We start from the raw sequence: 24,870 nt of genomic DNA, 5'->3' as shown, positions 1-24,870 counted from the left end.
AGCCACAAGTCGTCAACTTGAAGGTCATTGTGCAATTTCATCAACTCCAGAAACTCGGCTGTGCGCTTGTGAAGATATGTTGAGAACGAGTTAAAGAGCTCAACGTGGAAATCAAACGGTCACGGTTGCCTCCGAAGATAGTCCAAGATACGCAAGCTACTAACAAACGCGGTCCCGAGCAATTAGTTTTATTCATCTCAACTGGTAGAAAGACTCGCCACTTCATCCTTTCTCGTGTCACTGTTACGTTCTCATGCTTGGTCCACTCATCCTTAGCCCCCAAGTTCTCCAGATGTCTAGATTTTTTTGGGCTTTTACGAGCAGCCGTTGCAAGTGCGACTCGAAGTGATCTGAAGCTTGAAGGAAGTATGGGACGAGATCGTTATTATGCGCGCGCACTGCAACTCGGCGTTGTTAAGGAATTTCGGGAGGAAGTGACAAACAAATCCTCGAAGAGATCATGCAGATGAATGAGAGTTGTCCTGTTAATTTTTTCTATATAGCTGATGAGAGCGCGGGGGGCTTGTAATGTGGGTGCATCCTTGTCCATTATGTAATGGGAGGCAATTAACCGTACCGCGGACCTTTGAGCTGAAGCCCTGAAGCCCATCAGCAGTTTCCTTCGCGTTTCCTACAAAAATCATTGGGCAATTTCAATAGTGGCTCTTCTTATCGTAAATCGCCAGGCCTTGAACTGCTTTCCTCGGTGTCAGAATTTCAGATGGGAGGACAGTTTCGATGCGCTCGTGTAGGGCCATGAGTTTAGGGTAATAAGGATCGTCTCCAAGCTTTACGACGATGGGGGACGTAGTGGAAGTAGAGTCCATATAATAGGGGCATTACAGATAGGAAGGAAGAGCCAATAAACATGATGCTGGATTCCATTTGTGGCTTTGGGAAGAGCAATCTGCATAGTGACTGTGAGACAGTAATGAGATATGTTAGAGAGATAGACAGTTAGACCCACAGGGGCTTCTAGAGGAGCCAAACCACTGAGCACAAAGCGTCCAAGAAAACCATCGCGAATAACTTCCCTGGATGACCAAGACGCCCAACTTTCACTCTCGCTCGTGGACTTGGGGCTACCCCTATAGCTCGCACAGCGCCTCGGCTCAGTTCTATTCGTCTCGATCATCGTTGAATTACTTATGGCAGCACTGGCCAGCGGCTTGATGACACTCTTCAGAATCAGATTTTCATATTTTCATGAGACATGGTTTTGGTCTTCTCGGATTCCTGTTGTCCATTTTCTTGCTCCTGAAAGTCTCTGAAAACTATGACGAAAGTGCAGAGGTGGGATCTAGTTAGTGAACATAGCGTGAATAACTATGGACTTGACGTGAATCAAGAACTAATTTTAATCTCGAGTGCGGGCGCCGAGAGAACTGGGGGAGAAAAGAGAAAGAAAGAACGAACGACCCCAAATAGAGGTCGCATGGGAGATTCTGTCACACTCTGCTTACGGCAGGATACAAGGAAGGTCTACGCGTCAGATTTGGATGAGCGACCAGTTGGGTCTAGAGCTGATCCAAGAAAAACAACGCCAGAGCCGAGGGCAAATCGGATATTGCTGTTTTAGCGCCTGTAGCCTTGCGTGTGGGCAACCCAGGTTGCCGGACGTTTTGGTCTCTATGCAGCGGTGCCGATCACAAACGCTGTTCTTTCCCTAAGTCGTCGATCATATCAAGATCCTAATCCTAATATATGGTCAACCAAATCAGATGTGCAGGTTTTTTTGGTCTCTAGTCTTGTCAACAAGTGCATTTGAGTGAAGGTCGTTGGTTCTACATAGTCGAGACATGAAGGTCAATATTATGGTGTTCCAACTTGGCTGCCTATCTGGCCAAGGGACACCACAAATCAAACCTATCCTTGAATAAGTCGAAGGAGACACAACAGCCCGACCTTCCATGCGAGTTTTGTTTGGAGTTAATCTCGGAACTTGTATTTACACATATTTGTCCAGAGATAGGTCGACGGGACTTTTTCCGTTCGGACGGAATGGCTCGAACACACCAAATGGATAGGCAGTTTGTGATTTACAAACATGATTGAACAGAAAACAAGACAGGTGTAGTAACAGGCGCAACAATCACAAAAGTGTTACATACATCTCAACAATGGTCAGACACAGCATGAACGAAATCCGAAAGACCAAAAGGCGACGACCACCATAGAGTCCACAATGGAGAACGAAGATAAGAATAAGTCAAGTTGATGAAATGAGGTGGGATGGCCCGAAATGGGTAGCGCAAGGGACCGGGAGGTCGGGGAACGAAAGCGATAATGTGCGTGGGAGGGATGCTATTCAGAGCGAGCGGTGTGATCTATTGTGAAAGGAAGCAAGAGAGATGTCAGCTTCACAGGTTACATGAAAGGATAAAGGGAGCACGTACCACTTCCACATCATGCAAAAACGGAGATTGCCATTCAAACAACAACACAACCGCTGGAACCTCCTCCAGAACCGTCCATGTCGACGGGCTCAATGGTCTCGATGCGGATGTCCTCCTTTGCGGTCTGAGCGGAGGTGAAGAAGTAGGAGGTGATAGCAGTGAAGGAATCCATGGATACGATGGGGAAGGTGTCGATGAAAGACTTTGGAAAGGTTTGAGTGGGGAACTTGTTTTAAGTGCTTTGGTCAGGCTACCGTGCTTATGCTGGAACCTGAGGAGAAAGCTGGTAAAGCCGTCCACAAGCGCACCTCTTATACGCCATGGCGGTCGTTGGGCGGAGTTGATTTCTCAAGTTGAAGCCAAATATGGAAAGTCTGAGCATCCTCTACTTCAGTTCTACCTCCGCATGTACTCATCATCGGATATGTGCCTTATGAACTCATGAATGGGTATTGTCGGGTTAGTGCAAATATGAACACAATGTCTCTGTTCGGGTGCGAACTGTTACTGGGGTTCCCATCAGACGCCGGTTCTTCAGTCCACTAACTTACGTACCAGCTTTGTCTCCGATAGGCACGTACCTCCGCAAGGACTGGGTGTGTGCTCCACCGATACTAAAGTGAACTCTCCGCACCGTACGTGGGGATCAACAACGAACCCATGAGGTTTCCCCCAAGAGTGCAATATCACCTAAGCGCTGCCCGCTCGGCAAAGTCAGCAGGCACATCTGCTCGAATTTCATTTGTCGTAATCCCCATATGAACGAAGATCAATCTCCACTAGCATCATCAGTCTACGCTAAGCCCTCTAGCTCCGACACCGCGGAGGTAGTGTCCCAAGCCTTCTGGCGACGAAGGAGAAGGGAAGCAAGGGCTAACGGAAGGCAGGGGTTGGTCAGACTGAGGTTGGCGAACGGTGACCCAAATGCGCCGCTCTGACATGAACAAGTCCGACATCCCACCGCGGAGTTCACACTCTGTCCTGAAGAGGGAAGAGGGTTTGAGAGACAAAAGTGGTAGGATGGGAGTGCCACTATTGTTCAGGAGGGTTACGCCCGGTCAATGAGCGACAAGCCCCGATATTTCGGGGCTCACGCAGAGGTGCTTGGAGACTGTAGTCATATACTTTTCACGTATGTTTGCCTTGTTGTCATGTCTCTGGGAGGCGGCTAAGGATGGAGCCTTGTAGAGAGCTTTGTAGAGGCGATACGAAACGGCCACCATGACCAGCGTGCGACAACAGATACGAACCTCCACTACTCATAGCTCGGGGTTTGTAAGCTTAATTACTCCTTTTACGAGGAACAAAAAACCGTTCATCCAAGTTTACATAGTACTGCAAGCCTGATCGGGTTGACTCAAGAGACCAATGCGCGATCAATGACCGGCCTTCCAATCGGGGCAAGGGAAATACCCGAAGTCAGATGCTCGGACAATCCCAGATGGGTTGGACATTGATGGAGAATCAATGGTTCGTCGGGGTCATCGTTCCCTGCATGATCGCGTTACCTCCGACCTCTTTACATAAACAATTCCTGTGCACGTCACGCGTGTGCGTTGGGAATTAATAGCAGCCTGACGCCCCAGATGGCCAAAGGTTTGGCGAGCCACCGGCACTCTATGACCGACGTGGCGAGTCCGAGCTGCATTCTTAACTCTCCTTTTGTCCTGCACGGGTACCTGTGCAGGCTGTGGCCCAGTAAGTAGGGCCAGGTCACAGGTGACCTGATGTGGCCCATCACCACTAACTGCGATGGGATTCCGAAAGGGCACGATATCCAACATCGTGCTCATACTACTACTTATCACAGGTCCTGTAACAGTATGAACTGGCGCGTCTCGGAGAACCACTTTCGTTCGCCACCTTGAACCGCAGCTAGTCACCCACAACAGTACGAGTTGGCCACTGGACCGCTGTTGCGAGAAGTCACTATGCATCTTACCTCCAACTATCTGTGTTCATGCTGTTGCGTTGTCGGCCTGCTGTCCGGATTCCAGTATTAATTCTTTCTATTTGCACTCTCATATGGTAGCTACACACACTCCGCTGAGAACGCGTTCTCCATGCCTGCTTAGGGCTCGACAGCCTCGGCGTTCTCCTCCGGATCTCTCTCTGACGTGACTGTCAGGTCTTGGATAATGTTCTTGTTTCTACATACCACTACGCGAGGATTTACCGGGAAACGGATTTCCACGGCCATTACGCGGACTGATGAGGTAATGGGGAGATTGTCGCTGTGTTTGCATGCCATACCATTCGGGTCGAGAGACTCAGTCGGCTTCAGAGGAGGTCCCGAGATGAATATGAGAAAGAAAGTGCCGCCATTCAAGGGATGAACATCCTTGTGCACGTCTTGAACACAGCTAGTATTGCCTTCATGTTCTAATGACTATTGGCGTGATTTTTGTGACCTTCCCCTCGAACCCTTGTCAGGCAAGAAAAGGGTCTAGAAAAGGTCCAGAGCATGTATTCCCCGCTTTCGCCTCGTGTTTCTTTCGATTTAGTTTCTGAATATTCTGTACGAGTCGGGCGCAGGGATGTCGTTGCGCAGGAGCTGGTTGAAGCCAGGGTACGTATTACCTTGAATGGATGCAGTCCTGGCCATTGGGAGACAAATTGAGAAAAGCAAAGCACTCCAATTAAGGGCGGCATGGCGATGTATTAGCGGAGATAGTTCAGAAAGGCAGGATAATATTGTTCCCAAATGATAGTTATCTGTCCCTCGACTGTGGCATTGTGGTCGGCAAATGATTCAGACAGTCTTACTCATCCTCCCCATTGGCGCTCTTCTTGCAGCCTGGAAGATCCGGCAACGATGGAGCTTGTTCGCGTTGACAGCACATTTGATACCACGTGTGTGTGAGAAGGTGACGCGTTCCTTCGATCGGAATAGTTTGTATTTATTTCCTCCCTTTTCTCGAACGTGCTTGCGTATGCACCCCTGACGCCTGGGGATCATTATCCTGGTCTTGTACTTAAGCCTTGAACCTAAGGCAGCATAGTCTTTGTGACAATCCCTAGGCGCCCGCCAAGCCCTCAAATCGTTCATCTTTCATTGGGACCATCATATGGGTCGCCCGGTAAAACTATTTGTCTACGATCTTAGTCGTGGCATGGCTCGTGCCATGTCCCCTCTAACTGGAGGCCAGATTGATGGGATATGGTACGTCGGTTTGCAGTCCTTGCTCCCTGGCCACAGAATTGCAGCTTCTTACGTCTACCATCCCTTCACATGGTTTCGTCGTTCTGTCAATTTGAAAAAATGTTGACTCTCAAAGGCATACGTCCGTCGTTGCCTTTGGCAAGGAAATACATTATGGACCAGGGATAGTTACCTCTGCTCCTGGCACGACATTTGTGGGTACTATCTTCCAATTCCGAAGTGAAATGGGTGGGTAGGGACCAAGGCTGACGTCGACCCATATCTCGGATAGCTTGGGTCGCCTCTTCATGTATATGATATGGGCGAGACAGAAATAGACCAGGCTACATATGATGACTATATCGATGAACTAAGGGGCCACTATACAGCCGAGAAGGTGAGTTTGGGAAGCAGTTGTACCATATCGGCTAAGACGGTTGGAACGCTATTTTCTAGTATCATCTTCTAGGTACGGAAACCAATCCGAATTTCCATGAGGTTAGCTTGATTAACGGTTCCCTCAGAGTTCAACTGCAATAGCTTCACGAACGACGTGGTTGGTTTCCTCACAGGAGGGACCATCCCCGCTCACATCAGAGGTAATTGCAGATGAGATGTATTTTTCCGTAACATTATTCTTACGCTTAATTTGCGATGCAGAATTGCCTGCTCAGTTCCTTTCCACTCCCTTGGGTCAACAAATGCGCCCCATGATTGATAGCATGTATCGTCGCGCTCCACCGAGCGCCGTTGGGGTCTCACCTCCCCAGACGTACCCTGCCCCCGCGCAAACTCCCTCTCCTAGTGTTGGCTCTTCGCTATTACAAAATGTTGCTGCTCGAGCCGTGTCTGGACCTGCTGCTGCAGGGACGCAACCGAGTCTATCGTCACTTAGCTCTCACCTACTTGTCTCAACAAATTTAGCATCATTTGAGTCTATATTGGAGAAGCATAGAGGCGTTATTGCACTATTTGTACAGAACTTGCCTTCTGAGAAGAAGCTAGAAGTTGCCTTCGAAGCTCTTGCCAAGGAGAAGGCCAATTTGAACAGGGTTGCTTTTGTCAGCGTTGATGCCAGTGTTGGCAATGCCAAGGACGTTATAAAGAAGTGGAATGTCGGGAACATTCCTAGCGTCCTGTGCCTTCTGAAAGGAGAGAAGGTACGTAGCCTGTTGGAGTGGTGCGGTCGTGCATTGCATTCTTACATGAATGAGGCAGATATCGGAGTCGGCTTTGCCTAGCATAGCGGAGCTCAGGGCGCCCGTCGAAGGTTTCCTGAATACAGCCTTCCCTCGTGAGTGCGAGTTCGTTCATTGATGCCGGGAAATCACATTGATTGTTATTTGGGGTCATAGCACACCCTCATAGAAGCCTTGAATTGCCTGCAACCCGAGCGATCTCCCTATCTCCTATCCTTTTCTCCCAAGTCCCTACCTCTATTGACGTTCCTATCACGCGCCTCACGTCTATAATTGATGCCAAATCTAATCGTCCGGCCGCTGTCATCAAGGCCAAATCCACTCTCACCTCCTCTTTTTCCGCCTTCCTCAAGCAACGTTTCCCTCCCGGAACGTCAGCCACGTCCAAATCACACGTCGACGTTCCCGTCACCACAAAGCAAGTGAAGGAATGGTCGGAAATGACAAGTGCGCTCGCAGACACCATTCCACCCGTTGGACTCTTCCCCCTCGTTGATCTCTGGCGTCTTGCCGTCCTTGATAACAGACTTGCGTCGACGAACGCTCCGGCGGTCTTACAAAAGAAAATTTCAGGGTACATCGATAAATCGACGAATCCTGGCTCTCTTTCTGACGTCCCTAAACCTGTATTACTCACCATCCTCCGTCTCGCTGCCAACACATTTGCCTTTCCCAACGCCGCAACAGCCTCTCGTGAGAAATCCATCGCGATTCCTGTGTTGGTCGCAGGGCTGTTGCATAGCGATTCTTCGGTACGAAGTTCCGCTGCGAGCGTTGCATTTAATATCGCGGCTGCGAGACACGCGAGTGTGAAGGATTCTGATGCGTATTGGGATGAGCTGGCGAGAAGGGAGGTGGATGGAAGTGGAGCGGAGGACGCTGAGCTGGCTTGTGCTTTGCTTGAGGCTATTGAGAGGGAGAAGGAAAGCGAGGATGTTGGTAAGTTTTTATATCTCGACTATTCGTTCCAATGCTTTTTTTTTGAATGGTTTTTACTCTGACTTAGTTCATCGGCTCGTCGCTTCCCTTGCTCTCTTGGTGTATTTGTCTCCATCTTACTCGCCGGATAGCAACGAGGTGGGCGACATGCTAGAGGTGTTGGACGCCAAGCAGAAGATTCTTTCCAAGCTTGAACCATCTGGTTTTGGTGCTGAAGATTCATCGACTGGCATCAGCAAGCAGGAAGTGCGAAAGTTGGTCGAGGAGGTTGGAGGCGCTTTATGTCCTTGAATGAGATTCAGGACGTGATGACGTATGACTGGTGTTCACAATGGCACTCCCCTGTTCTGTAAATTGGTTAGGATCGTTACGTACATGCATTCTTTGGATGGATTGACACATCGCCATGGCGTTATACTCTAATTGGTAATTTTTTCTTGTCCGCCTAGAAAAATGTCCTCAAATTTAAAAAAAAAAGAATATCAGTCCAACGGTGGTGCAACACTGAGCTCGAACAGTCCCCAAAGCGGCTTGAATCCTTACGGAGATTTGGCCATTGCGGCGGCTTTGCTTACAGTTGCTTTCGGTCTAAACTCCAGGATTATAGGACCGCCGAGGAGCTATGACGCAAACCGCGCTGGCCGAGATGACTCCGGATCGGACAACGTGGCAATGACTAAAGCCAGGTGGTAAGGCCCGAAGACCTTTGATCTTCCATCTAGCGTGAGGAGGAAGCGCTAATCCTTAGCCACGATTAGATATTTTCTGTGTCCGCTACGTAGGGCAACTACATTAGCAATATGAGTGGGCGTGCAATTCCAGAGTGCGCAGGACTTTCCCCTCAGTACACCGCACCAATTCAGGAGCCATGAACCTTATGGTCCCTGAAATAGCAAAGCTCCTACTGGTTTGAAATCGCCCAGGATCCCCAAGAGTTTAAAGGCGGTTATCAATGCTCTTTCATTATTTCCGATGAGAATGTTGTCCTGGCGCGAGGCAGTCGTTAACATGATTAATACACAGCCCTTCCGCAGTGCGCTTACAGGCTTGATATCCCTATGAACGATGGGTTGTTCGCGAGTGTGAAGATATCGGAGGCCACATGTAACATCCCGAATCTAGTGTTCATCGAAATCTTTCGTTAAAGGCTTGTCTGGGCATGTTGACGGATCGACTGACCAATGTAAATCTGTCCGCCCGTGGATTTGATCTCGAATACGTGTGATAAATCCATTTGACATCATGGCGAGACAAAGCCTGCAGTTACTGCGTTTCCTTCCTCGACGATGTATCCGTAGAGGCGAGCAACATTTTCATGGCGCAATCTCTCTCATACTTTCATTTCTCTTGCGAGATGCTGCGATAATGTTGATTGTGGACTGGGTTCCACAATGAGATATTCAGATGTCTGATACTTTTCCGCTTTGGGATCTTGAAGTGTGACTTCTGGAACCAGGAGTTTTAGGCAGACCTCATCCAAAACGTTAGGGCGGCTTACCATCATCATTGACTCCGGTCCTCCTCCATACACGTGAGTGTCCACCGTACCCCACTATGTGACTGTCGTCCTTCCCTCATCATTTCGTCTGTTAAGTTCTCACCAGGAAATCTCAAGAACTCGGATGTTTCGGTGTAGATTTGCTCCCCTTGAATTCAAAGTCACCAATAGCACGCGACAAAGCAGGATTGGCCTGCATATAATGCCAGATGAGGTTACTTACCTTTCACACGATTAAGTTCCGCACAGCCCTGTTCAGCGCCGGCTGTAGCACATTCTCTTGAGCGTAAAACTCGAGGACACGGAAAATACTTACACCAACTCCGAGGCCTATGGTCCTGACTAAGAGGCTTGGACCTGCCTCTAATACGTACGTGACCACCGCAGATAGCCAGGGGTGATAGTGTTCATTCTCTTCAATATCGAGCTCAGCAGCATGAGCATCCTCCCAAAACGATGAGAGACCAATGTAAAGCTTCCTGAAAAATGCCGCGAACTACGCACAGATTGGCCCAACGGAGGCCGGCCTATCGTCGCTGTCCAAAGTTGCCCTCTTCTCTTGAGCCGAAAATCCAAATCCACCCAATAAATCACCGAGATGGACATTCACGATTCGGGGGTATAAGTGGGTACATATTGGTGCTGGCTCTTCGGCAAGAAGACAAAAAAGCCAAGTCGTCTCAAAAAAATATGCGCACAGGATTCGGAGAGTATTTGACCCTGATTAGTACATCAGAACGGGATCTCGAAAACGCTACTAGCGATAAACGCACCGTATCTTGCAAGAAGGAATTTCGGAGGATGCTGGAACGTGAGATGTCGAGGACGAGTAATGGGGATGCAAGCACTCAGAGGAACAGTTGTTCGGTTCGAAGAAACAGGTTTTTTCTGCCTGTTTCTTCCTGTTTCTTGATTCAAAAGTTGCTTCTCTTTTCGGGAAGAAACAGGTAGGTAGAAGAAACATTGGATTCGACGGGCCAGGAAGGCACAGGCGCGGGTTGGAAGGGAAGACAAATCGTTGGCAGTTGTGCACAAGAGTTAACAAGGACATAAAGAATCGCTGGAAAAGGAGGCGCGCGCCTGACTTGCCCGATTTGATCTGTCTGACGCGGTCGGAGCCAAAGTCTGAAACCAACTGGTTTTGATACCCTTCGCAAACCCGAAACGGAAGAAACAACACGTTTCTAATACAGAACCACCCAGCTCTGATTGTGGGAGTACGAGCTCAGCCCGATTAGTTTCATGCCTCGCACCCACACTCGATATTCTAACCGGATGCAACTCCGCACTCAAGCCTTCATAGCTTTGACTCAGATTCAGGCGCGCGAAGCGGGCTGTGTTAAAAGCAGACGCCGGAGGGCTGTTGGAAGTTGCCGGATTGCTGAGTTAAAGACGAGTAACAGCGCAAAGATTCGCGCGCGCGAGAACGAGCCCAAGCCTGTAGGGTTTGCCCTTGTGGCTTGCCAGGTCATTCTGATCGCGCTCGTATTGTCCAAGCAGAAGACGATTCGGGGACGTTTGTGGATGCAGGTATCGTCTCATGCCTGTTGGCCCGACCTGTTGCGTGATCCTACTAAATAGATTGATAATATAAGTGGGGCTACTAACACGAACTCGGTAACGCAGGACGTGAGTGAGGCTACTAGCACGAACTTGGTAATGCGAAGCTCGGCTAGGCTACTGACGCATGAAGAATGGACGAGGTTTCACAGGCAGAATCATCCACTGCTGGCCAGCCGTTCATGAGCAAATACGCGCATTGTTTGCAACGATATTCGAAGGCGCTAGGAATTCAAGCTCCCCGACAATGCGGCTGATCGTTGGTCGGTCAGAGGGTGTTTGGCTGCAGCACCTGGAAAAAATATGCTCGTGTTTGACGTCGAGATCCCAGTGGAAGGGAGGTTGACCTCGCAGAAGGAGGTGGAATACTTGTAGATTGTCTTTACATGCATACGGCAGTTTGTCGGTGAGGATCTACGACCAGCCATCAGAGACGTGCCATGCTGATATACCTCGTCCCAGACCTACCTGGATGGATGTGCACCCATACGCCCAAATGTCCGACTCCAGCGTCCTGATTGGTTTCCTCTCATAGTAACCCACCAATTCAGGGGCCATATATTTTACGGTCCCTGAAATGGCAAAGTTTGTGCTCATTTGGCCCGTTGTGAAGCTGTCTGTGGTCTCGGATAATCCAAAGTCGGTTATCAATGCTCTCCCGTCATCTCCGATGAGAATGTTATCCTAGCGCAAGTCATTAACACGATCAATATACAGCGATTCCGCGGTCTGCTTACAGGCTTGATATCCCCATGAACGATGGGCGGTTCGTGATCGTGAAGATATTGAAGTCCATATGCCACATCCCGAACCTAGTGCTCATCAAAATCTTGTCTGGGCGTGTTGATGGTTTGACTCACCAATGTAAATCTGTCTGCCTGGGGACTTAGTCTCAGGTACGTTGTGATGGATCCATTTTGACACCAAGGCGAGACAAAGCCTGCAGTTACAACGTTTCCTTCCACCTCCTCAACGATATATCCGCAAAGGTGAGCAACATTTTCATGGCGCAATCCCCCCCATGTTTTCATTTCTCTTGCAAAATGCTGCGATAATGTTGATTGCGGAATAGCTCCCGTAACGAGACATGGAGGAACCTACCCTCTCGAGCGTCCGATACTTCTCCACTTTAAAGCCGTGAGGTGTGACTTCTGAAACTAAGAGCTTTAGGCAGACCTTAGAGGATGGTAGAGTCACTGGATATCCGAAACGTTAGATGGGACGGATCACGTACTGCCTGACCATCGCCATCGGCTCCAGTCCTCTTCCGTTGGACTTTATACACCCAAGAATGTCCGCCGTACTTCACCAGCTGTCGTCCTTCCCTCATTATTTCATCTGATAAGTTCTCGGAAAGGTTACCAGGAACTCGCAAGAACTTGGATGTCTTGGTCACGATCTGCGTCTTGAGGGATAGAAGGAAGTTTTGTTTGAGCTCCGAATCACCAATGGCATGCGACAAGGCAGCATTGGCTAGTATATAATGTCGGATGAGAGACAACTCATTGGGAAACGTGTCCCACTTGCCATTCGCATAATTAAATTCAAAGGCCTCTGCAGCATTGCAGTTAGTTTGAACTGTAGCGCGACTGATTTGAACTGTAGCGGATTCTCTTGAGCGTAAGAACTCAACAACACGGAAATCACTTACTCCGATTCTGAGGCTGATAGTCGGGACGAAAGGGCCTGGGCTCGCCACTAATAATACTTCCGTGACAACCGCACGCAGCGAGGGATGTGTCGTGTTCGTTGTCATCGAGATCGAGTTCGGTAGCATGAGCATCCTCCGTCGCTACAAGATAATGAGAAACCAATGTAAAGCTTCTTGTAGAACATATAAACACGAACTACGCACAAATTCGCATTTGTCGCACAGCGAAAGCTGGCCAATCGTTGGCGTCAAAAGTTGCTCTCTTCTCTTGAGCTGAAGATTCAGAGCCACCCGATGATTCACCGAGATGGACATTCGCGATTGGGATTATAATACGCATTAGGGCTCTTCTGCAAGAGAAAGGTTGTCCCAAAAATTTACGCACAAGGTTTGGAGAGTATTCGACCCTGAACCGCGACCAAAAAGCACATCGGAATGTGATCCGACAAACGCATCTAAGTGAAGCGATCAACGCACCATATTTTACTAGAAGGAATTTCGAGCGTTGGAACGTGATAAAAAGTGCTGAGGGAAATGGATGTAAGCGCTCACAGTCACAAGGAAGGAGACGCGAAGATGAGGAAAAAGGATGTGATGCACACAAATTGACGTAATCAGGGGACGCAACCTGCCCATTCAGTGTGATCCCCATATGCTTCGAGGCTCAGAGTCATCATCAAGGTAAGTGAGCAATTAGGAGGGGTTAGGGGTCACAGGGAATTGCCGGATGAGAGAGACTTCAGATCGGCTAATGCCGGCAATGTGGGGCTACCAGGCCAGGTATAAGCAATAACGGACGAAGACACAACGTAGACTGGTGCAAGCCAACAATATTCCATCCTGCATAAGCATTAAAACTATAAAAGCTCCCGTTTATTGTTGACGGTTCCAGGATGGGCCGCGTTTTCCGTGACTCCGCCACCCAAATTCGTACTCTTCTCGCATACACGAGTGTGTCCCAATGTTGTCCTACTTGATCATAACTCCTGATCCATCTCGGGAAGGCTTCATCTGAGCTTTCACAGCTCCATTACATCTGTGTCTACCTTCGATCGACTTTGCCTAGCCCGCTGGGGTCAGGACCAATCGGCGATTTTTGTATCGATGGAGAATGTCTTTTAGACTCGACCTCGCTGTCTGAAAACGTGTGTGCGTGTTCGACTTAGGCAGGACCCAGCCTCTATATGTTCGACTTCCACAAATAAAGGACATAAGTTTTGATTTCTCCGGGTCTTGGTTGGTGGCCCTGCCTCGGATTGACACTGCACCACGTTGATTCCCAAGTTTTGTGGTTGATACTGATACGGGATCTTGGAGTTCTGGTGCATATGGGACGTCTCGGAATATTATTGATTAATCTCTTCTATCTATGTAGGTGAACTTTTCCAGTGATGCTCCCGATGCCGAGGGCCTCGATGAGTCGATTATCAGCTACCATATTTGGGGAGATGAGATGAGTCATGAGTCATATGTGACGACGCTCCGGAGTCAATGATGAATGGAATATGTTTAGGGGATTCGGGATGTTTTTGTCTAGGTGAAGAATCCTCGTCTGAATGTGCAGTGTATCTCAGGTGAGTCGGAGATGATTTCCGATGTTCTCTCCCAACTGACTGCCTGGTTCTCCCAGCAGCTTCCTCGACTTCAACTTCATCCTCTTTGGGCTGATACCTTCAGCTCCACCCTGCAGCCCAACAATTTTTCATCATAAGTCCGATCTTTCTACAGCTTGAGCACTTTGGCTTCTTGACTAGAAATCTGGCCGGTTTTGCTGTACTGGATTTCTATATTGGAGTTGGGTGTTTGTTGTGAGATGGAGTGGGAGATGGAGTAGTGTGATGGATTTCGGACTGAGTACTTATCTCATTGAAGTAGGTCTTTAATCGGCTCCAAGCTTGGGCTGCCGATGATCCTCCCTGCAGCAGGGATTTGAGTTGATGACCCTCAATTGATTGCGACATCTCACAGTCGCTTTCGACTCCATGACACTCCAGAATGACGTGACTGCGAAGGAGCAACCGTGCTGGCCATGACCCCAAACTATTGGAAATACGGTAGCTGACATGGCATGGATCACTGAGGACCTAAGGGAGCTGGTGATGCCAGAAGTCTATTCCTTCAAAAGTGGCATCGTGACGTTTTGATTTACACTTGGTGTACAAGATTCCTGCCCTGACTCAGTTCTGTAACTGGGGACAGGAGACTACTCTGGTTCTGATGACGACTAATGAGTATTGTACCCTTTGCACCGCCCCAAGACTACTACTAGATACAGTAACAATATGATAGTTATCCGACGTTTTAACAAAGTTCGAGAAGGGAATCCGGCCCAGCAGACTATTCGCGTGAAAATGCAAGCTTCTCAACTACGGCGCCTATCGTGGGTCGGTCGGAAGGTTCTTGATGACAACACATGGAAAAAACGAGCTCGTATTCGACATTAAGATCCCAGTCGTAGGGAGATTGGCCCCCCAGGAGGCAGTGAAATACTTGTAGATTGTTTTTCTCCGCGTATGGTGGTTTGTCGACGAGGATCTGCGACCAGCCATTAGAAGTCTGCTATACTAATTTAACCCCCGTACCAGACCGACCTGCATTGATGTGCATCCATAAGCCCAAATGTCTGATTTCGGCGTGCGCAATGGTTTCCCATCCGTGTCACGCATCAATTCAGGAGCCATATATCTTGGGCTCCCTGAAATGGCAAAGTTTGTGCTAGTTTGGCCCGTTTTGACACCGTCCATGATCTTCGATAGTCCAAAGTCGGTTATCAACGCTCTCTCGTTATCTCCGATGACAACATTGTCCTGGCGCGGGCCATTAACACGGTTAATGTACAGTGCCCCAGAGTAAACTTACAGGCTTGATATCCCCGTGAACTATGGGTGGCTCGTGAGTATGGAGATATCGGAGCCCACACGAAACGTCTCGAAACTAGTGCCCATCAAACCAAAGCCTACCTGGATATGTTGATGGATTGACTCACTAATGTGAATCTGTCTGCCCGTGGATTGGATTTCAGGTAGGTTGTGATGGTTCCATTTTGGCACCAAGGCGAGACAAAGCCGGCAGTTAATACGTTTTCTTTCACCTTGGCGATATATCCGTAGAGGCGAGCGATATTTTCATGGCGCAATCTCCCCCAAACTTTCATTTCTCTTGCCAGATGCTGCGAAAATGATGACGGAGACTGGCTTCTGCAATAAGGCATGAAGGAACTTACCCTCTCGAGTGTTTGGTACTCCTCCGCCTTGGGATCTTGGAGTATGATTGGGTCTAAGAGTTTTAGGCAGACCTTGAAAGATCATCGAGTCATTGAAAATCCAAAATGTCAGGGTGGCTTACTCACTGCCCGAATATCGTCGTCCACTCCGGCCCTCTTCCACATGGCTTTATACACACGAGAGTGCCCGCCATGACCCACTAACTCTCGCGGTTTCGACATTATTTCTTTTGTTAAGTTCTCGGAAAGGTCTCCAGGAACTGGCAAGAGCTCGGATGTTCCGGAGTCCACATTCACGGTCTCCTTCTCGGTGGGTAGGGCGAAAATTTGTTTGAACTCTGAATCGCCAGCGGCACGCGACAAGGCTTGTGTATAGTGTCGGATGTGATTCGGAGTTATAAGGAAATGCACATTAGTGCTTTGCAAGCGGACAAAGTAGCAAGGTCATGTCGGGAAGTTTACGCACAAGGTTCAGAAAGTATTTGTCCCTGATCATCGCGACCAAAAAAGACATCGGAACGTGATCTCACACACATACAAGTGAATAACGCACCATATCCTGCAAGAAATTCTGGATGCTGGAATGTGAGAGAAAGTGTCGAGAGTGTTACGCACACTAGTTGATTGCAGGAGAACTGACCAGGCGCCCTGAGTCGGTCGATGAGGCTACCAACCCTTCCATATGCCTCGAGGCTCAGGGCCATAATCCAGGCGGCAGGAGCAAGGTAGAGTTTCTGGGAGTTGCCGGGACACTAGTACGCTAGCGCAGCATGCGGCATCTGTTGGAGGTTCAACGATTGTTGTTATATGTGGCAGATAGGCAGGTAACCGGCCTCTCTTTAGCGGGAGCTTTGTATGCAACATCCAAAATCTAGTGTTCGCCAGAATCAAGCCTGCCTGAGCAAGTTATGAACCGATTCCCCTACCTGCGTATGGATTTGATCTTGAGCACCAAGGTGAGATAAAACCTGCAGTAAGCATATTTCCTTCATCCTCGACGATACATCGATCCGTAGAGATTGAGCCAGTTTTTATGACGCAATTCCCACAAAGAAATGTCGGGAATGAGTGCTTCATATGTAAAAGAAAGATGGCCGTACGTCATCGGAGATCTAAATTGTTAGGACAGTCTGGTCGCGGATTTAAGCGGTGTTAACAACGGAGCCGTTCGGAAATAGAGTCGGTGATGGTTTTTTCATCGGCTTGGCACACACAAACACCAACACATCATGACACATCAATTCAATGCCCCTATGGTCACGCGCAGCCCACCAGAGAGTCTGGCACCAAGACTACTTTGGAAAGGAAAGTTCACCAAGAACCTCTGAAGAATTAGATCTCTCAAAGAACCGATCTGGAAAAAGCATTGATACTCGATTGATGGGAAGGAAGGGAGTGCATCTATTCCGATAGGGGCTAGTCACCTGCCTAAGTTTGCAAGGGGGATGGTCGTCCCTTGTGCGTGCGGACAACACCTGGATTCGGCGAGGATGGAGGCGCTAGTGTTTTCATCAAAAAGTACGCGAAAAATCGGTGTGGTACGAGAGCTACATCCCAAGGCTAAACATCTCTGTAATTTTTATAGCATGATTCTAGCTGTCACGCGATGTGAAATTTCCCTTGGTTGGGGATTTATGTAATTGCCATATTGGGGTAACACAAAGCTGGCTGCTGAGGTTTTTTATATTACGCTTGACCACACACTCCCACAATGAGGTAAGACCCTCACCGCCCCGATAACTGCAAACTCAGCTGTACGGCTCAGCTGGTCAACATCATGAATCTCAACAATTCAGGGCGTTTCATGGAGGCATTTATGAAGCTGAATAGTCTGAGTGAGAAGGACTTATCAGGGAAAATACAGAAGAACGGAAGAGTGTTAATAAGTAGCGGAGAATACTCTCAACTTTTTCGGGCGCAGTGGCAAAGAACTCGAGCTGAAGGTGGTGCTATCTTGGTGGGCTGATGCTCTTGTTGAGGCCATCCTGAACTTGCCTGACACTCCCAACGACCTCTGCAAGGTGTGCTTGAAACTTTTCACTCCCGACATCTTGGACCCGACCTCCAAGGATCAGGGCGACGAAAAACTAGCCCAGGTGAGTTGGTCGTATACCATAAAACGTATCCTTTGATATCACTTTCGCCTTAGCAATTGCACAGAGAGATAGACATATGGAGCAAAATAAATCATCCAAACATCGTGCCATTCTACGGATACATCCTTGAGGTAGAAGGGAGGACTTTGACAGTAGGCTTCGTAACGTCGTGGTGTCGATTTGGCAACGTCGCATCATACCTGCAATCGAACCCTCAAATAGACGAAATCAATATGGTAGGTCTCCTACCAAGTCAAGCAACCAATTATTTCAATTCACGAGCGCAGATTCATGACTTAGCAGAAGGACTCAGATATCTTCACAGTCAGGAACCACCAATCATTCACGGGAACATGAAGCCTGTACGCAATCACGTTTGGCGGTAGCTTTCACTAAACCACCCATTCAGGAGAATGTCCTCATAGGCAGTGATCGAAGAGCCCTGATTGCTGATTTCGGGATTCATACTATTTTGGAGGGTTTCTCATTGGGGAACACTAGTGCTAACCTGGGCATTGTGGGAGCAATGCGATTCACAGCCCCAGAATTAGTGCAGTACAGCGACGAATGGCCACGTCGAACAACAGCATCCGATGTTTGGGCATTTGGTTGCACTGCAATGCAGGTCTGTTTTCCCCCTGTTCTTCAACAACCAAGGTTTGAAATTCCGCCATCTAGATTCTCACCGGCGAACGACCTTTCAAGAGTCAGAATAATCTGCAAATCGCTCATTCCCTTTTGCAACAGAGATCACCCTATGTCTGGAATTTCCAGAACCAGCCCCAGCGAATGCTCGAAAAATGCTGCAATTCTACTCCCCATCTTCGACTCACAATGAGTGAGGTCGTGCAAGAACTTGCACTCTCCATACCTCCGACGGTTGTCTCGCGTAGAGATGACCCTTATGTGGATGGTGGCGGTTCAGCGGAGGGACCTGGTACCCAACCCCCTTCTCCCCTCCTGCAACAATCTAGAGGACTTCTACAGAAAGGGCGAGTGATCTTTGGCACGTTCTCCATTGCAATTTTTTTCTTGGTCTTATCTCTTATCTTCTTCTACTGCTCTTACTAGTTCATGCTCTTGCCCAGCTTCTATGTTCGTCGCATGAGGGAACGTCATGATAATTGTACATCCCGCTTGAGTACCGTCCTGTTCGTCCTATTAACGTCGCGTCTGTGAGCCGTGAGAACGGATAGAGAGAACCCGAGGCATGAATCCAACCTTTGTCTTACCGTTGGCTCTCGTTAGATGATGTGCCTCACCTCTCAACAGGCAGACCCCTGAAAATTGCGAGGGCCGTGCCAACAGTGCCCGGCTGCCCGCTACCCAACGAGGTTGGTACATCATACGTAGAGGGAGAGAAGAGCCATAGAGGATAATGTTTACAGGTAGCTTCGAGGCTCGAAGAGCAAGGAGGCGATTATCGACCCAGATGACGTCCCTTCAGAAGCGATGAAATTATCCAAACTATGACGGAGAATGTTCTCAGTGGCGATAACAGCCAGAAAAAGGACAATCTCGCCACCAAGACAGTCGATGACAACTTCCTTGAACACCGCTTGAAGACTTTGGTGCGATTTGACGAAGAGTAAAGGTGTCCGTAAAGGAGAGACATGAACCAAACGCATCTGCCGCATGCAGACGCGCATCCCCTCTCCCTCATGGTACTACCAGTTTCATTTGCCTTTGTTAAACCCAAAACATATACTCGTTCACAATTATCGGGGCGACAAGCCAGCGGGACTACCCACGCATGTCCCGACCTCTGTCTCGAACGATATGATCCCTAAATCCAGAGGATTTTTTGGGACACGAGGGAAGGGGAATGCCTTTGACCCATTGGGTTTAGTCACGACGATGGCGCCGAGGCCATCATGCATCACAACTATTTTTTTAGACCAGAAAACTGCTGATTAAATGTCATCCACGGCCAACAATCCTTTCCTGGCATTGGTAGTACTGTATGAGTAGGAGCAAAAGAAGGAAAGGATAAGGCCAGGAGCACAATTCGCGCTCGGCAGCGCACTATAGAGCTCCCACTGCCTTCGTGGAGGCTCCCAGACCGTGGAGTTGACGGAATGAAGCGGACGACCGCCGCGAGACCCAAAATTGAGCGGAGTGGAAAAATCCGAGGCTCGCAAAGAGAGACTGGATCGAAGGCGAAAAGTCAAAATACTAAATAGACACGTAAGTCCTGGTGCTGGAGTCACCCGGGGGCATCACATGCAAACGGAATTTACAGAGTCCATTGGGCTTGACTCGCAATCGAACCATTCATAGATTCTTTACATAATGGAGTCGGCTCTGAGTCACCGGAGATGTCCGGGACGTATGTGGAGGATAATGTGGAGGACATCACTAAGCGCCTGCATAAGTGCTGCGCATTAGAAATGGGGGTCGGCAAGCCTACGGCTTGCCGGGTTCCAGTCACGTGTAAAAATCATAGTCCATGGATGGCCACCGAAAACCATTCCTCTTGACCACACAACACATATTGGATGTAGCCATAATTATGTCCGAAAAAATACAAATCTGTATCAATACATTATAACTCAATGCAACACAATACAACAGCCAAAACGGATCGGTGGCAATCCAAATCTTGCGTTGATTACGTGATGTTGCAACAGCCACCCTGCGTTGCAACGAGACCATTGAGTTTAAATGCATTGCAACGTGACCACAGGGCAATAGCCCAAAAAGAAATGCAGATATTCTTCAGGGGTTCGAACAGACAACCCTACATACTACGGGCTATGAATACATACTACACATACCTATTATATTGAAGCACCAATACAGTCTATAGTAATACAGCACAACCCTACCACTCGGCCAGCGAGCCCAGGCATATAAGGTAGACCGTCGGGTTTTATATGAATTTCTAAAATTTATACAATGATCAATACCCAACAAAGTATTGTTATATTGCTCCCGACTCATAATCTGTACACATTGCTGGCTGCTGTCCAGTGGGGTGTCAAGACTGTTTCCCATGGTTTAGCCACACTTTACATAGTTGGATAAGCCCCGTTGAATAGCTTCCAGAATATATATAATTTGAGACTGAATTGACCAATAGATTATTGAGAAAAATGCGAAATTGGCTGTCCAACTCACTGTCTGTGCACAATGCTGGCCACTGTCCAGAGGGGTGTCAGGACTGTTTCCCACGGTTTCCACGCACTTTACACCAATGGATAGCCCACCTGAATAGCTTCCAAAATATATAATTTGGGACTAAATTGACCAGTAAATTATTGAGAAAAACGCAAAATACTTTTTCAGATGCGAGTCTTTGGGATAACTCAATGTCTGTGCTCATGCTGACCACTGTCTAAAGGGGTGTCAGGACTGTTTCCCATGGTGTCAACACACTTTACATCGATGAATAGCCCATTTGAATAGCTTCCAAAATATATAATTCGGGACTGAATCAACCCGTAAATTATTGAGAAAAGTACATTCTGGACTGCACTGAAGTGGGTTGTGTCAGAGACCAGGTTCGAGACAAAGGAAAGTCTCCGTGGCGGAGGGCTTCGGCCTCAGCGACTTATGCCAAGAGTGCAGTGCCTAGTAACACGTCCGTGCCCTAACTTACTAACTGGCAACCAGAACTGAAGGGGGGTAACTCTAGTCGATTTTATTACTGAAGTGTAACCTATGTACAAGTGGGATATATATATGGTTACAGCGAAGACGGGTCCGCAAATGGCAGAGCCAAATGGAGCAGAGCTAACGGGGTTAAACATTAGCCAACTGAATATTACCGACGAGTCAGGTCGTGGGGTTAACGGAAAGGCGGGTGATAACCCAGAAATGGAAAGGAGGGATAGGCCCGAAGGTGGGCTCTGCAGGGCAGGTGAGTGTATTGCCCAGCAGAGGTGGGGGTGCGCTAGCGGACGTTGGAGCTGTCCGGAAGTCTTCAGGGCTCCGTACTTAGGGAGGTGTAGGTAAATTGAAAGGAGGGGGTGGTGACCATCGAGGGGTACCGAGAGGATTGCGGAATATGGGAGCTCCGAGGTTAGTAGAGAAGGAGCAGAGGTAGTCCGGAGGGATCGGAGGGACCGGAAGTCGATGGCCGGGAATGGATATGACACAATATGTTAGAAAGCGATTTAATGTATCAAGAATAACTTTTTATTGACAAACAATTTGAAGAATCCGTCTGGCCAAAATACAGACAGAAGATCAATCTACAATCACGCAAAAAATCGTGCAAAATGAAGCAAATTGAAGGTACATTTGAAGCTCATCTTCCCAAAAATGTCGGGATATGCATGAATACTAGAAATGGCTGCTGCGCCGCCCAGACCTTGCTTGTGTGGGGTTTTCTTTTCATTTTTCATCTGATTGCACTTCAACTCCACATCATAAATTATTTGGATATTTAATTAACAAGATAAGGCAGTTGATAAAGTCTTTTAGATGTTATGGTAATAATGGAGAGTGGGAGTAGGGGCTGCATACATGATGCAGGCCCAAGAAAGGGTGAAGCACAATGCGCTTCTGTAAGTTGGCCCTCAGTAAAAGTTGAAGAGCTGTATCGCTGGTGTAAAACCAGTAGGGAGACAGTCACATAGACTGTCTACAACCTCAGCATGAGAGGAGGTGTGGGGAAGATATGAGCCCTTTCAGACTCACAGCTCATTGGAGCGTCATGCACTTCAGTGAGCTGGCACTCAGCAAAGGTTGAAAAACCCTTGATCTGATGCAAGACCAGCAGGGAGACAGTCATATAGACTGTCTCTACACATGCAATATCAGTGTGAGTGGGAGGTGGAAGGGATATGGGCAGTTTATTAGAGTGCAATGCGCTTTGGTGAGCTGTGTTATGGGGATGGGGGAAATTCCCCATTCCTCAATCCGTTCTTATAGTGGGATGAGTGAGGTCATATCTGGTCTGTACCATAACAGGATATGTGATCGATGAGTGATCCCAGTCTTGCCTGGGGGTGGACGATTGAGTTCCCATCGATCATGATTGGTGATGTAGTGAGCTATTAAGGGATTGATGGTAGGTAGTTGGAGATGCCAGGACGGACGGGTCAGCCATGGGTACTTGGCGCTCCTCAATGGAGCGTACCGTGTGCGAGGTCGCGACTTGTGAGATGGGTGAGAACTCCATATAGTTGCTATCAGGTACTTGGTGTTCGCAGTGCAAACGTACCGGTAGCAGGTTGATGTCATAAGCATGCAATGAGGACTGACTAGTAGGGCCTTCGGTGACTTGGCGTTCCCAAAGGGAACGTACCGTTGGCGGGAAACATGATGACTGGTGAAGGAGGGAACAGACGGTGGATGGGCGGCGACTTGGCGTTCGCGTAGCGAACGTGCCGGCATCATGGGAAGATGGGCCTCAAAGTATTCACGATCTCCAAGATTGTGAGGTGATGTCATATGTTGAGTACTGGGGGGAGAGCGGAGTGATGATGACCCATAGGGTACAGATTCAGTAGGACGATACACATGTCGAGAGTCTTCGACTCTCGACCTCGAGTTATCGCGGCGAGGGCCGTTAGAGGACTCGATATAACCAGACTTATAAGACATATTGAGAGTTGTACAGTCACACGGGTTCAGTTGAGTCACAGGGAGGGTTGTTACAAAAGACGGTACACGAGACAGTTGTAGAGCAGTTGTTAGTTAGTGGGAACCGCCTTTGGCGGTTTCCATACAAGATGCATGACTATCTACAAATGGTAAGGTCGTGGGAAATCCTGCAAAACACAAACAACCTCGGCCAGCACCAAAACCCCAATGGGGAAAGCTTTGCATGAGGGGGGGGAAAGGGGTAGAACGGGTAAGGAGGATAGGGTAGCGGGATAGAGGACGGAAAGGAGAAAGAGGGGAGGAGCGATAGAGAGGGGAAGTCTTTGACCATGCGACAGATATGGTCGTTGGAGACTCCGTATCCGTAACAAGCTGGCACTCAGCAAAGGCTGAAGTTGTTAGAAACCACCTCTGCCTAATGCGTGCATTTAGTGTAATGGTAACACACTCTTGGTACCTATGCAGGGTTCTGCGGTTCGACTCCCAGAATGTCCATATTTTAGCATTTAGGTTCCCAAGACCACATGTACAAATTCCAACAGAAGTGCCATTGATCCGGTGTAAACATGGTTGGGAGATGGTTGTATGAACCATCTCTGACCTCTCAAGATGAGAGGGAAGTGTGCCTGAAGGCACACTAACAGGGAGTCAGATTTTGGCCAGTGAGGACGCACCTCTGCCCATGAGTGGGTGGCCCTGGTTGAGTCTGATGGCACAAATAGGGTGAATCTCCATAGCCCGTCAAAGCAGGCTGCCAACTCTGGCAAGAGGCCCATCAGTTGGCAGGTCACTGACTCTGCCAAGTTTCTTACAATCTACTCTAGGTGGTCGAGGTGGTCTTCCACAGCCTGTGAGAGCCATGGTGGAGACTGAGAACCACTGCTATTAGCGGTGGTTGGAGGTGTGTCGAGGATTTGCAAATCGCTGGCATCAGTGGTTTGCAGAGGTGTCCCAAGGCCAGGCCTTTGTCAGGGCATGGCCTAACCGGCTACCCTGACTCCCTATGCTGGAAGGGAGTTGCCGTAAGACGATCTGGAGTGATCCAAAGAATGCAGGTAATTTCGCTTAGCTCTCGCTTAGCATCCCACTTCTATCTTCCATCCACATGTCACCCCTTTCCCACACCTCGCTTACGATTATCCGAATGAATAGTTATCTTTTCATGTTGTCATTCTATCGGCTGTGTTATGGAAATGGGAAATTTCCCAATTTAGACTCTTATGGGCCCTGCACACACCCAAATCACATGATATGTAAATAATTAGAGTTTATCCAATTATTAACCACCTAAACTACCACTTGTGAAAACATCTGTTAAACCATATGTTAAAATATCTGTAAAATCGCATGAGCTCAACCTCTACCCCCTTCCCTCTTCCTGCGCCTCGAACGGACGAAAATGGGCGCCTCCGGCCCCATTTTTGTAACATTGGTGCCCCAACCCCGGTCGCATCCAGGAATCCGGATATGCGACACTCTGCGCAGGAACAGACACCCCAGAACCTCGCGCTGAGACCCCCAGACGATCGCCAGAGGGCGATTTTCCATTTGCGGCAAGCTTTGGAGGAGTTCTCTAGTGGAACGCTTCCGGACGCGCCTGCACCATTGGAATT

General features: G+C 48.5%; 6 protein-coding genes and 1 non-coding gene across 7 annotated transcripts; 5 read left to right on the top strand and 2 right to left on the bottom strand.

The window, feature by feature from the left end:
- Positions 1-1,206: 1,206 nt before the first annotated feature.
- EI90DRAFT_3018216 (uncharacterized protein) lies at positions 1,207-1,579 on the top strand (the record flags this gene model as incomplete). Its single annotated transcript, XM_039057207.1, has 2 exons — positions 1,207-1,303; positions 1,350-1,579. The coding sequence occupies 2 exons, from the start codon at positions 1,207-1,209 to the stop codon at positions 1,577-1,579; spliced, it is 327 nt and encodes a 108-aa protein (XP_038913590.1).
- A 371-nt stretch (positions 1,580-1,950) lies between these two features.
- On the top strand, positions 1,951-3,030 carry EI90DRAFT_1799905 (uncharacterized protein). The gene is made up of 3 exons (XM_039052212.1): positions 1,951-2,071; positions 2,129-2,890; positions 2,955-3,030. Exon 2 carries the CDS (start codon positions 2,287-2,289, stop codon positions 2,839-2,841), a length of 555 nt encoding a protein of 184 aa, XP_038913589.1. The 5' UTR covers positions 1,951-2,071; positions 2,129-2,286; the 3' UTR covers positions 2,842-2,890; positions 2,955-3,030.
- Positions 3,031-5,257: 2,227 nt separating this feature from the next.
- On the top strand, positions 5,258-8,177 carry EI90DRAFT_3067963 (PPPDE putative peptidase domain-containing protein). The gene is made up of 9 exons (XM_039061061.1): positions 5,258-5,559; positions 5,675-5,753; positions 5,831-5,935; positions 5,995-6,007; positions 6,063-6,137; positions 6,199-6,698; positions 6,757-6,832; positions 6,894-7,676; positions 7,744-8,177. The coding sequence occupies exons 1-9, from the start codon at positions 5,465-5,467 to the stop codon at positions 7,965-7,967; spliced, it is 1,950 nt and encodes a 649-aa protein (XP_038913588.1). The 5' UTR covers positions 5,258-5,464; the 3' UTR covers positions 7,968-8,177.
- Positions 8,178-10,541: 2,364 nt separating this feature from the next.
- On the bottom strand, positions 10,542-11,974 carry EI90DRAFT_1800790 (kinase-like domain-containing protein). The gene is made up of 6 exons (XM_039052213.1): positions 11,969-11,974; positions 11,595-11,910; positions 11,472-11,546; positions 11,203-11,418; positions 10,789-11,148; positions 10,542-10,731 (listed from the first exon to the last, which is right to left on the bottom strand). The coding sequence occupies exons 2-5, from the start codon at positions 11,763-11,765 to the stop codon at positions 10,915-10,917; spliced, it is 696 nt and encodes a 231-aa protein (XP_038913587.1). The 5' UTR covers positions 11,766-11,910; positions 11,969-11,974; the 3' UTR covers positions 10,542-10,731; positions 10,789-10,914.
- Positions 11,975-14,457: 2,483 nt separating this feature from the next.
- EI90DRAFT_2975113 (kinase-like domain-containing protein) lies at positions 14,458-15,596 on the bottom strand (the record flags this gene model as incomplete). The annotated part of the gene is made up of 4 exons (XM_039055836.1): positions 14,458-14,920; positions 14,977-15,192; positions 15,245-15,319; positions 15,372-15,596. 4 exons carry the CDS (start codon positions 15,594-15,596, stop codon positions 14,723-14,725), a joined length of 714 nt encoding a protein of 237 aa, XP_038913586.1. The 3' UTR covers positions 14,458-14,722.
- A 2,170-nt stretch (positions 15,597-17,766) lies between these two features.
- Positions 17,767-18,542, top strand: EI90DRAFT_2928312 (kinase-like domain-containing protein; the record flags this gene model as incomplete). Its single annotated transcript, XM_039054959.1, has 3 exons — positions 17,767-17,940; positions 17,992-18,066; positions 18,114-18,542. Coding segments are annotated over 3 exons (678 nt in total), but the record flags the coding sequence as incomplete, so codon positions are not given.
- A 5,137-nt stretch (positions 18,543-23,679) lies between these two features.
- Positions 23,680-23,752, top strand: EI90DRAFT_t176. Its single transcript has one exon. It is a non-coding gene; the product is annotated as a tRNA-Thr (tRNA).
- Positions 23,753-24,870: the final 1,118 nt, after the last annotated feature.

The sequence above is a fragment of the Cantharellus anzutake genome, assembly GCF_015039405.1.
Source record: "Cantharellus anzutake strain C23 chromosome Unknown EI90scaffold_41, whole genome shotgun sequence".
NCBI lineage: Eukaryota > Fungi > Basidiomycota > Agaricomycetes > Cantharellales > Hydnaceae > Cantharellus > Cantharellus anzutake.
The sequence above is the reverse complement of the archived record's forward strand: the minus strand, read 5'-3'. Positions and strand labels throughout refer to the sequence as shown.